Source organism: Heptranchias perlo, chromosome 7 (genome assembly GCF_035084215.1).
Source record: "Heptranchias perlo isolate sHepPer1 chromosome 7, sHepPer1.hap1, whole genome shotgun sequence".
Lineage (NCBI taxonomy): Eukaryota > Metazoa > Chordata > Chondrichthyes > Hexanchiformes > Hexanchidae > Heptranchias > Heptranchias perlo.
The window spans coordinates 74,310,667-74,327,460 of record NC_090331.1 but is presented as its reverse complement, the minus strand read 5'-3'; the positions used below and the strand labels follow the sequence as shown (position 1 = coordinate 74,327,460).

The following is a 16,794-nucleotide window of genomic DNA, read 5'->3' as shown; positions in this document are numbered from 1 at the left end:
TTTTTTAAACTTTTTTTTTTCCCCACTATCAGCCTCCTTACAAAATGAACACAGAATGGTGTCACAATAGCTGTTGGGCACCCAAGATATGCCTATAGTGGTGTGGATGGCCGCTGGCCCCATGCAGATGAGGTGCCTTCCTATTGAACCCACAAACTCTAGCCGGGTCAGCACTGGAGGGCACTGGTGGCAATCATTGCACCATAACAATCTGAAGTCAATGGAAATAAAAAGCGGGAGCGATGTAAAAGGGGCTGCCGATTTGCCGTCACCCGTTTTACACTATCGCACAAAGTCAAAATAACCCCCAATTGAGTCTTGATTTTGTACCATCAGAAGGTAATACGCAGTGAATATAACACAGCAGAATATTAATAGAAGAATGATTTATCCCACAGTAACAGTAGCTTGTGGTAATAACACAGACTAATGTTGGAAATGATAAACTCTGTAGTCTTGAAGTGCAGAGCTTGCTAACTCAAAAGAAAGGACAGGTTAAACCCCTTGCCTGTCTGCTGCCATATACCGGACCAAGCTGATGTGTGCCCACATGTTACCACAACCTCTACGCTTGTGAACACAAATTTACGATGCTTGTGCATACACTAAGCCCCGAGGATTCTACATTCACATTCTGGGACGACTTTAACAAAAAGTACTTCAGGCTACAAAAAAAACACTGACCCGCTGACAGGGCCGGGGAAGCGCTGATTTTCATCATGAAACATTCATAGCTGCCACCTATGGGGGAGATAGATCTCCTCTCCCCCTCACCACCCACCCCCCATTCGCACTAGTGTTCATCCTCCCTTTCCTTCCTCCTCCTAGTTCATGATGTTTTGTAAATTCCCACAAATTCCCACTCACGGTGCGCATCAGCATTTGATTCACCCCCAGCAGCCACAGAAACATAAGTAGGAGCTGGGAACAGCAGTGACGGGTCAGTTGGGGAGTGAACAGGATGATTTTTTTTGCAGGAGCACACAATTTTTGCGGATTCCTTATTAAAAAGCATTGCCACGAAATGGGTTTATGAAAAGGGTCATTGCTTGAAACACCTACTTATGAAGGATACCAAGGCCTTAGAGAGGGTGCAGAAGAGATTTACGAGAATAATTGCAGGGATGAAGGACTTCAGTTACGTGGATAGAGTGGAGATGCTGGGGTTGTTCTCCTTGGAACAGTGACGGTTGAGAGGAGATTTGTTAGAGGTATTCAAAATCATGAAGGGTCCAGACAGAGTAGATAGAGAGAAACTGTTCCCGTTGGCGGAAGGGTCAAGAACCAGAGGACATAGATTTAGGGTGATTGGCAAAAGAACCAAAGGTGACATGAGGAAAAACTTTCTTACACAGCAAGTGGTTAGGATCTGGAATGCACTGCCAGAGCGGGTGGTGGAGGCAGATTCAATCATGGCTTTCAAAAGAGAACTGGATAAGCACTTGAAAGGAAAGAATTTGCAAGGCTACAGGGAAAGGGCGGGGGAGTGGGACTAGCTGGATTGCTCTTGCATAGAGCTGGCATGGACTCGATGGGCCAAATGGCCTTCTTCCTCGCTGTAATCTTTTTATGAAAAGGAAAAAGAAACTACAAATGCCAATCAATATATGTAGAGAGTATCAGATGGGTAATGTTTCAGCCTTCTTTACAGCTAAAGACTGAAAGATGAACAAACATTTTAATAGAATCAGAAGGGGAGAGGGAGAAAGGAAAACAGAAGCAAACAACAATGGATACTGTAATCAAAAGGGGAGTTAATGGATTAATGGCCTGCAACCTGTTTGAAACAAGAGGAGGAGATTGTTCGGCGATACAAGGGAACCTCACAAACAGATGTTAAAGAAACAATAGAACTAGTAGATAGTTAGGACAATGAGAGGCCCACACTTGGGAAAAGGTGAAAAAATTAGGAGAAAAAGGAGAGAGTCTGCAAATGCAGAACTCAAAAAAAGCTACAGTGCTGGTATCGTCAAGATCTGAGGTTACTGAAGTCAGTCTTCAGGGCAGAGGGTTGCGTAGTGCCCAGAAGATAGATCAGCTGCTATTCCTGAAGCTTCCATTGAGGTGGCCGGAGCAGTGTCCAAGGTCAAAGACAGAGAGGTCAGACTGGGATTGGGAAGGGCAGTTAAAGTGGTGAGCCAAAGAGAGCTCATAGTCGCAGTTGTAGATGGAATGGAGGCATTCGGTAATTCTCCCCAGTGTTGAGGAAACTGCACTCATGAGTTGTGGGTACAATAGACTAGACTGGAGGAAGTACATGTAAGTTGCTGTCTCATATGGAAGGAGTGGTTGTGGGCCTGGACAATGGTGTTAGAGGAGGTGAATGGGTAGGTGTTGCAGTGTGTGCTTATTCCTATTAAACATCTAGGTAACAAGGGATAGAGAGAATTACTGGAGCAGAACCACAGGGAGGTGTAGCTATAGTCTTTCTTAACACAATGATTCCTCATAATCCAACTGCAAAAAAAAATTCAAGCTTTTAAGAATAATACAGTACATAGGGTTTACACACATTGCCCTACTTTCTCCAATTGTATTACAAATTCAGAGTCTGGCACAAGGGGCACAGTAATAAATGGCCTGTGAATGACCCCCACAGCTTGTCCTGGTGTTCAGTGTGTTTTTCAGGAGTGGAAAGGGGAGAGGTGAAAAGACTTTTTTAATTATAAGAGTTGGTTTGGCTTAACGACTGAAAATTTGTTGTTTGGTTTCTTTCGGTTGCCTTGAATGCTATCTGTATTTTCAGCTTTGTAATTGTGTGTGTGGGGGGGGTTGGGGGGAGTTGGTGAGAGAGGAGGGATATATGTAGCCTCTATAGTTGGCAGTTGGTTAGGAATGAGATTGAGGTCTCTCATTTCTCTTGATTTAATCTGAGTGAATGCAACATTGCCAACACTTGCGATTCAAGGGATTTGCGGAGGCTTTTTTAACGCTCACGGGAATTTTAAACATAACTTTAGTTTGTGAGTGCTGGCAATGTTGTGAATGTATGATTTTGTTTTCGGATGGAGCTATCTCCTGAGACACTTCAACCCATAATGATTAGGTCGGATGGTAGGTTCCATCTGCTTTCTCCTCAGTGGACCACATTATCGAGCAGGGATTTTATGTGAGAAAAACAGGATGACTCAAGGGTCAACTTGATCAAAGCATCAGGGCCTCATGGACCAGGCAACCATTATATGACATCCATCTTGCAGTACTTCTAAATGATATATAAATATCTTTACTAGAACACTGTGCATGTTTTCTTGAGGGGCTGTGCTACAATGAATGTAATACTGTACACTTCAGTATTAAACTCATTAGCTGCATCCTCTAAATATATTTCCACAATAAAACTAAAAACCGATAAGGTAAAGGTTGAGTCAGTTGTTGCAGATTCCTTTCTCCTTACTGGGCTGAATCATTTTCTTTCACAACATTTTAGCGCTCAGAATGTTTAGAGGCATTGAAATACTTTCATAAGGACATTTGAATAAAGAAAATGACGAGTAATTGCAGTTGGAAAGCTTTTGTGTGTGTTTATAGGAAAACTGCTCCCCTCCTTTGGGCTAATGGGCACGGAGTATTTACTGAGGAGACACATTTTGTTGCCTTGTTTTTATTACTGTGACATTTACTAGTCTGAGAAGGTTTTTACTGAAAAGGTTCATTTATATGGTGGGGGAGTAGGAAGCTACAAAGTGGGGGAGTGGGACTAATTGAATAGCTCTTTCATAGAGCCGGCACAGACATGATGGGCTGATGGGCCGAGTGGCTTCTTGTGCTGTATGATTTTATGACGGTGATCAGTGCCTAATCGACTTAGAATCTTTGATTGTTTTCCGTGAGCCTTCCACCCTGTTTAGATGGCCCTATGCCTTCAGGGGAAACATGTAAACAAAGGAGTGCTAAGACATGAGAACCACCGTTAGAAGGTAGATTTCCAACAATCTCAGTAGACAAGGTGACGGTGGATGCAGATGTGAGCAGGTGCCATCGCTAACACTGGATATTCCCTACCACCATGTTCCTGGCTGGAGACAATCTGAGCTCTGAGTCCATTCACATAGCCAGCGGTGTGTGTGTTTACCTACACTGTTGGCCCGAAACTTCAGGTCACTAACATGAAAAACTGCATGTGTGCAGTTACTGCTGGAGCTCCGAATCTTCCCTGAGTTCAGAACACCAGAAACCACTGGATATCCAATATAAGCGTGCTTTTAAAATATAGTCCAACGAAAGCTGATTTTGTATTGGCCTCATTATAATTGGACTCTTGGAGACTGGTGTCCCTTGAGCCAACTCCTGGCTTTTATGCTGATAAATCCAGCTGCAGATATGTAGGCCTAGTTTTGCATGGGTGTACGATTCTGCTGCCAGAATGAAGGAGCCGTATTTAATAGTGTAAACACCGACAGCCAACACCAACTCATGTTCATGAGTCCCTCAGAGTTTGAAACTTAAAAAAGGCCAATATAAAAGCAGCTAAATGCTGAATCACTGAAATCCATCAGCCCTTTTTTGGATATCACCAATCGAAAACAATGACTTATAGCGGCTTGTGTTGCAGTAGAGACCTCTTAACAAAATCTATACTTTGTGTGGGGAGGGGAGAGAGAGGAGAATACCTTCAATGTGAAATACTCCATGCTCTTCCATGTACCTTGTTATAAAAATAAACAGTATCCCTACCTGCTGAGAGGAATTATATATTTTGCCAGCTCACAGCAATCTAATGGACTCTTCATGTGCACAAATTAGCTTTCTTCCTGGAACTAGATACTGGTCCCATAGTTACAAAGTGATGAAAAGAATTGAGTTCTAAATGAGACTAGGTTATTGTGACCTGTCACCAAGAGAACCAGCTGCTGATACATCTCCAGAATTTCAGCAGGGAAGCTCGTAGACCCAAGGAGGGTCTTTTAAGAAGCTGTCAGTAAGCAACTAAAAGCAATTTATTAGACCATTCAGTAGAAAGAAAATGCTATTTTTTTTTAAAAAAAGCATAATGGCTTAGTGTTTTCCATTCAGCATTATCAATGACCATAATTCCCCAGGGTAGGGAGGACAAGAATCAGCCAGTGTTCCCATTCCTGATTGCCATCCAGTGACCATTGCTGAAGAGAGTGCCCTGTAGATGTCAGATGAGGACAGGATCAAGCTCAGTTGTGATGTTCCCACAATCAAAGAGTTAGCCACTAGGCTGGCACTTGAACAAGGCACCAGAGAGCTGCTGGCACCTGTGGAACACGGTGCAGGAGAAGAGGAGAAAAATGAGACTCCTCAAATTAAATTACCAGTAGGAAACTTTCTAAGTTCAAATGACAACGTTCAAAGTTTTAAAATTGGTGACAACCTGAGAATGAGTATGAATATTATATAGCCCAGTGCAAGATGTTCCAATGGACTGAAAGAAATAAATTAATAACAACAAAAACAAGTTATGTTTATATAGTGCCTTTAACATAGTGAAATGTCCCAAGTCGCTTCACAGGAGCGATTATCAAACAAAATTTGACACCGATTCACATAAGGAGATATTAAGATGGGCTTGGTCAAAGAGGTAGGTTTTAAGGAGTGCCTTAAAGGAGGAGAGAGTGGTAGCAAGGCAGAGAGGTTTAGGGAGGGGATTCCGGAGTTTGGGCTCAGGAAACTGAAGGCACGACTACCAACGGTGGAGTGAAGAAAATCAGGGACACGCAAGAGGCTAGAATTGAAGGAGCTCAGAGATTTCGGAGGTTTGTAGGGCTGGAGGAAGTTACAGAGATGGGGAGGTTCGAGGGTACGGAGGGATTTGAAAACAAGGATGAGAATTTTAAAATTGAGGCATTGGTTGCCTGGGAGCCAATGTAGGTCAGCGAGCACAGGGGCGAGGATTTTTTTTTTCATTTATTCATGGGATGTGGGCATCGCTGGCAAGACCAGCATTTATTGCCCATCCCTAATTGCCCTAGTGAAGGTGGTGGTGAGCTGCCTTCTTGAACCGCTGCAGTCCGTGTGGTGAAAGTTCTCCCATAGTCCTGTTAGGGAGGGAGTTCCAGGATTTTGACCCAATGACGATGAAGGAAAGGCGATATATTTCCAAGTCAGGATGGTGTGTGAGTAGGAGGGGAACGTGCAGGTGGTGGTGTTCCCATGTACCTGCTGCTCTTGTCCTTCTAGGTGGTAGAGGTCGCAGGTTTTGGAGGTGCTGTCGAAGAAGCCTTGGTGAGTTACTGCAGTGCATCGTGTAAATGGTGCGCATTGCAGCCACGGTGCGCGAGTGGTGAAGGGAGTGAATGTTTAGGGTGGTGGATGGGGTGCCAATCAAGCGGGCTACTTTGTCCTGGATGGTGTCGAGCTTCTTAAGTGTTGTTGGAGCTGCACTCATCCAGGCAAGTGTATTCCATCACACTCCTGACTTGTGCCTTGTAGATGGTGGAAAGGCTTTGGGGAGTCAGGAGGTGAGTCACTCGCCGCAGAATACCCAGCCTCTGACCTGCTCTCGTAGCCACAATATTTATGTGGCTGGTCCAGTTAAGTTTCTGGTCAATGGTGACCCCCAGGATGTTGATGGTGGGGGATTCGGTAATGGTAATGCCGTTGAATGTCAAGGGGAGGTGGTTAGACTCTCTCTTGTTGGAGATGGTCATGGCCTGGCACTTATCTGGCGCGAATGTTACTTGCCACTTATGAGCCCAAGCCTGGATGTTGTCCAGGTCTTGCTGCATGCGGGCTCGGACTGCTTCATTATTTGAGGGGTTGCGAATGGAACTGAACACTGTGCAGTCATCAGCGAACATCCCCATGTCTGACCTTATGATGGAGGGAAGGTCATTGATGAAGCAGCTGAAGATGGTTGGTCCTAGGACACTGCCCTGAGGAACTCTTGCAGCAATGTCCTGGGGCTGAGATGATTGGCCTCCAACAACCACTACCATCTTCCTTTGTGCTAGGTATGACTCCAGCCACTGGAGAGTTTTCCCCCTGATTCTCATTCACTTCAATTTTACTAGGGCTCCTTGATGCCACTCAGTCAAATGCTGCCTTGATGTCAAGGGCAGTCACTCTCGCCTCTGGAATTCAGCTCTTTTGTCCATGTTTGGACCAAGGCTGTAACGAGGTCTGGAGCCGAGTGATCTTGGCGGAACCCAAACTGAGCATCGGTGAGCAGGTTATTGATGAGGAAGTGCCGCTTGATAGCATTGTCGACGACACCTTCCATCACTTTGCTGATGATTGAGAGCAGACTGTTGGGGTGGTAATTGGCCGGATTGGATTTGTCCTGCCTTATGAAGATAGATTGCTAGTAAGAATAGTTTGAATAGATTAAACTTTGAATGTTGAATGATGAAAGATATAAGTTGGTTTGGGAGGAAAGAGGAGGGAATCATTATGGAACTAGTAAATAGATTATTAGAAAAAAGGTACAATAATTACAGGGAATTTTAGTTTTTCAGTGCGGGGGGAAGGGTCTTTCAGAAAGAGGGAGTTGAGTTCATTGAGCTAATGTTCCTTGACACAGATGTGAAATTATTTTTTTATTATTCGTTCATGGGATGTGGGCGTTGCTGGCGAGGCCAGCATTTATTGCCCATCCCTAATTGCCCTTGAGAAGGTGGTGGTGAGCCGCCTTCTTGAACTGCTGCAGTCCGTGTGGTGAAGGTTCTCCCACAGTGCTGTTCGGAAGGGAGTTCTAGGATTTTGACCCAGCGACGATGAAGGAACGGCGATATATTTCCAAGTCGGGATGGTGTGTGACTTGGAGGGGAACGTGCAAGTGGTGTTGTTCCTATGTGCCTGCTGCTCTTGTCCTTTTAGGTGGTAGAGGTCGCGGGTTTGGGAGGTGCTGTCGAAGAAGTCTTGGCGAGTTGCTGCCGTGCATCCTGTGGATGGTACACACTGTAGCCACGGTGCGCCGGTGGTGAAGGGAGTGAATGTTTAGGGTGGTGGATGGGGTACCAATCAAGCAGGCTGCTTTGTCCTGGATGGTGTCAAGCTTCTTGAGTGTTGTTGGAGCTGCACTCATCCAGGCAAGTGGAGAGTATTCCGTCACACTACTGACTTGTGCCTTGTAGATGGTGGAAAGGCTTTGGGGAGTCAGGAGGTGAGTCACTCACCACAGAATACGCAGCCTCTGACCTGCTCTTGTAGCCACAGTATTTATGTGGCTGGTCCAGTTAAGTTTCTGGTCCTGGCATGCTCTTCTACACTCCTCATTGAACCAGGGTTGGTAGAGTGAGGAACATGCTGGGCCATGAGGTTGTTGATGGTGGGGGATTTGGCGATGGTAATGCTGTTGAATGTCAAGGGGAGATGGTTAGACTCTCTCTTGTTGGAGATGGTCATTGCCTGGCACTTGTCTGGCACGAATGTTACTTGCCACTTATGAGCCCAAGCCTGGATGTTGTCCAGGTCTTGCTGCATGCGGGCTCAGACTGCTTCATTATTTGAGGGGTTGCGAATGGAACTGAACACTGTGCAACCATCAGCGAACATGCCCATTTCTGACCTTATGATAGAGGGAATGTCATTGATGAAGCAGCTGAAGATGGTTGGGCCATGGACACTGCCCTGAGGAACTCCTGCAGCAATGTCCTGGGGCTGAGATGATTGGCCTCCAACAACCACTACCATCTTCCTTTGTGCTAGGTATGACTCCAGCCACTGGAGAGTTTTCCCCCTGATTCCCATTGACTTCAATTTTACGAGGGCTCCTTGGTGCCACACTCGGTCAAATGCTGCCTTGATGTCAGGGCAGTCACTCTCACCTCACCTCTGAAATTCAGCTCTTTTGTCCATGTTTGGACCAAGGCTGTAATGAGGTCTGGAGCCGAGTGGTCCTGGCGGAACCCAAACTGAGCATCGGTGAGCAGGTTATTGGTGAGTAAGTGCCGCTTGATAGCACTGTCGACGACACCTTCCATCACTTTGCTGATGATTGAGAGTAGACTGATGGGGCGGTAATTGGCTGGATTGGATTTGTCCTGCTTTTTGTGGACAGGACATACCTGGGCAATTTTCCACATTGTCGGGTAGATGCCAGTGTTGTAGCTGTACTGGAACAGCTTGGCTAGAGGCGCAGCTAGTTCTGGAGCACAAGTCAGCACTACAGCCGGGATGTTGTCAGGGCCCATAGCCTTTGCTGTATCCAGTGCACTCAGCCGTTTCTTGATATCACGTGGAGTGAATCGAATTGGCTGAAGACTGGCTTCTGTGATGGTGGGGATATTGGGAGGAGGCCGAGATGGATCATCCACTCGGCACTTCTGGCTGAAGATGGTTGCAAACGCTTCAGCCTTGTCTTTTGCACTCACGTGCTGGACTCCGCCATCTTTGAGGATGGGAATGTTTGCAGAGCCTCCTCCTCCCGTTAGTTGTTTAATTGTCCACCACCATTCACGACTGGATGTGGCAGGACTACAGAGCTTTGATCTGATCCGTTGGTTGTGTAATCGCTTAGCTGTGTCTATAGCATGTTACTTCCGCTGTTTAGCATGTATGTAGTCCTGAGTTGTAGCTTCACCAGGTTGGCACCTCATTTTTAGGTACGCCTGGTGCTGCTCCTGGCATGCTCTTCTACACTCCTCATTGAACCAGGGTTGATCCCCTGGCTTCTTGGTAATGGTAGAGTGAGGAACATGCTGGGCCATGACGTTGCAGATTGTGCTGGAATACAATTCTGCTGCTGCTGATGGCCCACAGCGCCTCATGGATGCCCAGTTTTGAGCTGCTAGATCTGTTCTGAATCTACCCCATTTAGCACGGTGATAGTGCCACACAACACGTTGGATGGTATCCTCAGTGCGAGGACGGGACTTCGTCTCCACGAGGACTGTGCAGTGGTCACTCCTACCAATACTGTCATGGACAGATGTATTGGCGACAGGTAGATTGGTGAGGACGAGGTCAATTAAGTTTTTCCCTCATGTTGGTTTGCTCACCACTCTGCCGCCAGGCCCAGTCTGGCGGCAGTTTCCTTCGGGACTCAGCCAGCTTGGTCAGTAGTGGTGCTACCGAGCCACTCTTGGTGATGGACATTGAAGTCCCCCACCCAGAGTCCATTCTGTGCACTTGCTACCCTCAGTGCTTCCTCCAAGTGGTGTTCAACATGGAGGAGGACTGATTCATCAGCTGAGGGATGACGGTAGGTGGTAATCAGCAGGAGGTTTCCTTGCCCATGTTTGACTTGATGCCATGAGATTCAGAGTCAATGTTGAGGACTCTCAGGGCCACTCCCTCCTGACTGTACCGCCACCTCTGGTTGGTCTGTCCTGCCAGTGGGACAGGACATACCCAGGGATGGTGATGGAAGAGTCTGGGATGTTGGCTGAAAGGCATGATTCTGTGAGTATGGCTCTGTCAGGCTGTTGCTTGACTAGTCTGTGGGACAGCTCTCCCAATTTTGGCACAAGTCCCCAGATGTTAGTGAGGAGGACTTTGCAGGGTCAACTGGGCTTGGGTTGCCTTTGTCGTGTCCGGTGCCTAGTGGTCCATCCGGTTTTATTCTTATTGTGACTTTTTTTAGCGAGATTTTACAACTGAGTGGCTTGCTAGGCCATTTCAGAGTGCAATTAAGAATCAACCACATTGCTGTGGGTCTCGGAGTCACATATAGGCCAGACCGGGTAAGGACGGCAGGTTTCCTTTCCTAAAGGGTATTAGTGAATCAGATGGGTTTTTATTGCAATCCAGTAGTTTCATGGCCACCATTACTGATACTAGTATTTTAAGTCCAGATTTTATTTAATTAATTGAATTTAAATTCCCCAGCTGTGGTAGCAGGATTTGAACTCATGACTCCAGATTATTAGTCCAGGCCTCTGGATTAACTAGTCTAGTAAGATAACCACTATGCTACCATACCAAGTACACAGGTAGAAGAAAGAGTTCATGAGATGAATCGATCAGATTACAGGAAAGTTCATTTTAGTGTACAGTAATTTTAATTTAACCAGCTGTTGCCCAATCCACTACCTTCCAACAGTTTAGACCTGAACTCAGTTATACATAGTCTACCTAGCATTCTTATGACCGTAACGCTCCATTATTGCATGCCAGTCAATCCTCCTTACTTCAGTTTGGTCACTCTGTCCTTCCTAGATGTTACCCTGAATCCTCTGTACACTCCATGTTAAAAAACATCCAGCCTCTGTTTCTGTGCCTTTGCCAAAATGCAACTCTCAACATCATGCAGAAGTGTTGACTGGCAATAGCCTCATACAGTCAAAAAATGGTGGAAATACCTAGCAGGTCTGGTCAACACCTATATAAGGATAGATAAATGTTTTGTCAGAACTTGTCCACTCAAAACGTTAAATATTTTTCTTCTTTCTGGTAGCTGTGTTTTGCAAACCTTTTCTGTTTTTATTTGAAGATTTCCAAGATTTGCTGTTCCCCTAGTCTTTCTGTAGCCGTCCCAGTGGGAGCAATGTGTCAGATCATCCCCTTGTCTTGAGGGTTGAAAAAGGGCAGAAATAACTGAGAAAACTGCAAACAAAAATGATTTTTTAAAAGCATATATTAGAGAAGAGAGTCAGTTTGAACTGACCTCTTACTCCCCCTCACTCTTCTCTCCTTTTTTCTCCTTTGTCCTTCTCCTTTCTTCACACGGTCTCCTAACTCTCTTTCCTGTGAATTTGTGTGTCGGTTCTGTCTCTTGCCTTATGTCACCCCATAAATCAATTAAACAATATCAAAGAACCTCTCAGATAAATAGCTTTAATATCTTTTTTTTAATTCTCATTGTTTTTGCAGTCACCAGTCCACACAGGCAGGCATCAAATGTTGTCTCCAGTCGGCTCTGAGACTTCAGGTCTTGACTTGACAGATGCGGACCTAGAAGAAGAAAAGCTGAAGAAGAAATTGGACGAGTTAGCTAGCAATATCAGTGACAAAGGCCCTTCATCTGAAGAGGAAGAGGTAAAAAAGAAAACTGAAAGACCACAAGAAATGAGTTCATCCATTGAAGACCTACACAGTGAGGCTCTAAAGGTATTACATCAGCTTTGAGATGAGGCCAGGGTTGTCCTCTTTAAGATGCTGGAATCTTTCAGGTTCAGATCACCTGGTGATTTGTTGAGTATAATTGTTATTGTCCAGTGGTTTTATGGTCCATCTCTGTGTCTGACTGAAAGCAGATTTAATAATGGAACAGCCAATAACATTCCAGAGGCTTGGTTATTAAACTCCTCTGCTCTCAGTCGCCAGGAAATGTTCAAAAGATAAAAGCTAAATGGCAGTGTGATGGCAGAGCAGTAGTTGTGATGTGCTGCACCGTAGATTCTTTGGACATGGATTCCGACTTACTATTCACCTCTAAGCAGGTTCCACATTTTGTAGCTTCTTATCAGAGGAAGGCATCATACGAAGGCTTGGCACTACCCCACAGGTTGAGAGGGCAAATTAGAATTTGAGTCCCTCCCTGAGTCTTCCTGAAGTGGCCAGTTTGATAGCACCATTGGAAGGAGCATGAGAATATAATTCTGCCTGACCTCCCACTCGTGGAATGTTGTGAAGCAAAAGGGGAAAAATGAGGAAAACAAAAACTTAACTGATGAAATATGGATAGTTGTTTGGAGACAAAAACTGTTCATGTGAGAATGCATAGAGTAAGCAAAAAAATGTAGGTAATAGGGCATAAATATGAGAGGTGTGGAGAAAATGGCCGGAAACAAAGTGAACAAGTGTCAATATGTGTGATCTGAGAGCGAGTGACTGAATACATGTTGCAAAAGAGAGAAGAATAGTTTCAGAACTTTCTCTAATGGCTCAGTAAGTGAATACACTACATGATGCAGTACTGATCCATGCGGATCAGAGAGGTCCCAGGTTTAATCCCTGACCTCCGTTGAGTTAACTGGTATCAGCCGAGTTGGCAATTGGGTGTCACAGTTGGCTTCAGCATCTCGGCTAAGAAAGGAAAGAGGAAAAAATTAGTTACTCCTGATTGCTATCCATTGACCACTGCTGGAAAACATGTATATTGATGTTGAGCGAGAATAGGTTGGGGCTGGGCTGAGGTGTCTCCCAACCACTGAATGGCCAGCTGACACTAACTACACATGAAGAATGGCCACTTAGATAAGATAGGAGAGAGCTGCCACTGCCTTTTAAACTATGCCCAGGACAGGTTGCTGGCTTCTGACAATAAGAGGAGAAAATGGGAGCGAAGGAGAGAAGGTTTTCATATCGGTGTTGGGGTCGCTGAAACATCTCCTTGAAATCGTGCTCCTTTACCTACCTATTTAATCAAAACAAAATGGCTGGGATTGGCTGATAGTGACACAGCATCAGCCTGAGAAGCCATATCATTTTCACAAGATAAGTGTTCCATAATCAGCAGGAGCACTGACTGTGGTATTCATAGTGCAAACAGGGTTGGCTCTTCCATTGCAGATTACCTGACTGCTGGAATGAAACTATTGAAAAAAGTTTTATGAAATAAGGCTTATATGCATAGTGTGAAAAGCAAGACTGGGTGGGACAATGGGTTAGACTCACCTTGTACTTCTGGTACTGGGTTAAAATCCAGTCAGACTGATGAGATCAAATTAGCTTCTGTTAGTTTCTCCACAGCAGGTGATTACCCACAGTTTTGTGCAAATTGGCAATCTCATTCTCTGAGACAATGAGATGACTGTTGTGGGAAATGGAAAAATGTCATGCAGCTGCAGTGGGGAGTATTCTTCTCTGGCCAGAACTGAAACACATTGTCGGAGTAAAGGGAACTTTACTGTATATCAAACCCTATTACATATGTCCGAATTGTGCTTGATGCCAACACTAGTGCCCCAGTTTTGTGCATTCGCCAAAATATATGCCATGAATAACTGACTGCCAAGGAAAAGCTAACCTACAGCACACTGGACTGACTGTGCAATTTGGTCTTGTGGTGCCAACTAGCCTAATGGGGCATGCAGAAAGTCTGGCTTGCAGCTCAAATTTACAGGCATATGCCCAATTAAAGGTAAGTGGCTGCATATGGGGACAAATATTGTTTAGTCTTTATAAAGGTTCAAATGGATGTTAATTAAAGTCAGTCTTTGCCTATGATGTGTGTGTGCGTGTAGGGGTTGCGGAGTTGGTGGGGGTGGTGGATGAGGACAGGAGGAGTGCCAGACAAAAATTAAATGAAAGGAAACCCAATGTGAAAAAATGAAACAGAGTACGTGGGCAAGTAATGGATTGGCACAGTACCTGAACCCCTGTTTGATGACTGGCACAGTTGGAGTGTTACTGGAGGTAGGTGCAAGGAAGATTGTCCCATTTGGCACTTCAGGATGCAATTCCAAGGGAAGAGCACTGCACGTTGCCTGTCAGGAGGTAACAGCCAGACTCAACAGTCTGTTCAGTAGATAGGTGTCATCTAGAATGCCGTGCACTCTTGTGAACCTTTCCAGCCTGTCTCCGTTCTGATCATGTTCAGCTGATGTCTCCTTTCCACAGGAAAAATGATGAAGGTGTTGCTGTTTGCAAGTGTAGCTCCTGTCACTTGCTGGAAATATCAGAGTGGCTGATTTTGCAGTTGTCCACTGCAGTGGCTTGAAAGGATCTGGTGGCATAAAAGCTTAATGCTAAGGTAGCCTTCTCAGCTATGGGAAGAGCTGTCCCTGGTCTAGAAGTCATCTGCTGGTCAGCCGGAGCAATTGGCAGAGTCACCCTTGTGAAAAGAAGGCAGTGAAGAGAGGACAGTCCTGACGTGTCCAAAGTAAGAAGCCAGGGTCTGTAATGGCAGGATCGGGGTTCCTGACAGCTCATGACATTACAGGGCAAATTTTAACTGGGAGCCAGGAAGAGGGCGGGGTGGGGGGGGTGTAGAATTCCTAACAGGAAACCCGGAAGTACGGGTTTCCCGGATGTTCTCACGATTTTTTTTTAGGTTTCCCGCCCGACAGACCAGCCAGATTGACAGGAGGTCGTCGGGCAGGGGGAAGGGGTTGGTCACCGGGGGGGAGTCATCGGGGTCGGGGGTCATCAGAGGGGGCTTTCGGGATTGATCGGGGGAGGTCATAGATCATGGGGGGTGGGCAGACATGGTGGGGGGGGTGGGTCAATCGCATGTGTGGGATCGCATCAGGGCCCACAAGCAGTGCAATAAAAGCATTTACCTGCTGATGTGGGCCTTCTTGCCTCCTCTTACCTGGTGTGAAGCAGAAGGCCCAGGAATTCCAGTCCCAGGAGTTAAAAATAAGAAAGCTTTCAAAGTGGAGGCCCACAGCCTCCATAAAAGCTTTCAGTGATCGACCCACCTCCTGAGAGCAGGTTGGTAGTCGCCCCTCAACCCACCTCTGTGAAAACCGGAAGTAGGCGGGTTGGGATTATGTTTTAGTTTTTTTACAATTTTTACCTTCCCACCCACCCCCAACCCTCCCATTCATGGGGTTAAAATTTACCCCTATGTCTCAAGTGTCATCACGCCTGTGATTTGGTGTCCCTAATCAACACGTCTTCCTCATCTCAATGGGAACCTTCAAAGGAATTTCCATCCTGAGCAGATTTAATTGCAGCTTGCAAGCAAAAATATGGTAGGAACATTTTGGCAGGAAAAAGAATGTTATCATGCAAAAATGACATCAATCACAGCAACAGAAACTAATGCAGGGAGCAAAATCCTCCAATTCTTGCCTCTTGTGCATCCCAACTTTAATTACTCCACCATTGGCAGCTGTGCCTTCAGCTGCCTAGGCCCTAAGCTCTGGAATTCTTTCCATAAACCTTTCCGCCTCTCTACCTCTCTACCTCTCTCCTTTAAGAAATTCCTTAAAACCTACCTCTTTGACCAAGTTTTTGGTCACCTGTCCTAATATCTCCTTTTGTGGCTTGGTGTCAAATTTTGTTTGATAACGCTCCTGTGAAGCGCCATGGGACGTTTTGCTATGTTAAAGGTGCTATATAAATGCTGTTGTTTTTGTTGTAAATGTCAGTGTTTATTTATATTTCCAACTTAATCCCAATTTTGAGTCCAACTTCTTTAGGACAGGCCAGTGGACAAGTCATGCACTCATTTTATACGGACAAGGTGAGTAAAAGGGTGCCGTTCATCAGAAGAAAATGAAATTTGGCTAATTATGATTACCTAGTTAGCACATTGCAGCAAGGCGAGTGCTGCCACCACTGCATTCTTTGCCTGTTTGTCCCCCTCCCATTTTGCGTATTTGTGTTGTTATCAATATGGCTGACATCAGCAAGACACCATCAATAAGTAAGGAACACCTTTCCTGTACCAAAGAAGTTAGCTCTGTTTATTTGTAAATAGGGAATATTTCTAGTACTATAACCAGTTTAAACATTAGGCTGTGGCTGTTTCCAAGTAATATGATGACTCTTTAGTTTAAAAAGGAGTCACATTTGTGCTCAGATGTGATGGATGCAGTAGTCCATGTGATCCACATCTTAATGGATGGAAACTTTTCTGGTAATCCATTATCCCATCTTTTAAAAGGGAGACAAAGTTGTCCCTCTGCCCCATTAACCTGAATAGTGACTCAGCTTAATTTGGTTTCCTAATGGTTCTTTTGTCTCAGTTTCCTTTTGGTCTTAAGCAGCTGTAGAGTGCCTGACTGGATGAATGCAGTTGTGCGTATATTTTCTTTTTTTTTTATATTAAGTAAAATAAATGTAATGCAAAAACACTTTCAGATCTATTCTGGTACTGATAGGACTAGGGAATATAACCTATTAACCGGATCAGAAATGAGCAACATTTTGCCTTTTCCCTCCCATAGTTCTCATCAAAACCAGAGTTGTTTTTTGAACATAAAGCAAAGATATGGCCTTTTCATCCAAGTATAAGCATTAAATAGAGTTTGGGGGGTCAACAATGCAGAG

The 16,794-nt window shown here is 45.1% G+C and overlaps 1 protein-coding gene across 1 annotated transcript in view; it reads left to right on the top strand.

Moving 5' to 3' along the window:
- Positions 1–16,794, top strand: part of mlphb (melanophilin b) — a 111,912-nt gene that overhangs the window by 62,841 nt on the left and 32,277 nt on the right. Inside the window, exon 10 of the mRNA XM_067987917.1 lies at positions 11,722–11,958. Within this exon, the coding sequence (XP_067844018.1) occupies positions 11,722–11,958 (237 nt within the window). The remainder of the gene's footprint in view (positions 1–11,721; positions 11,959–16,794) is intronic.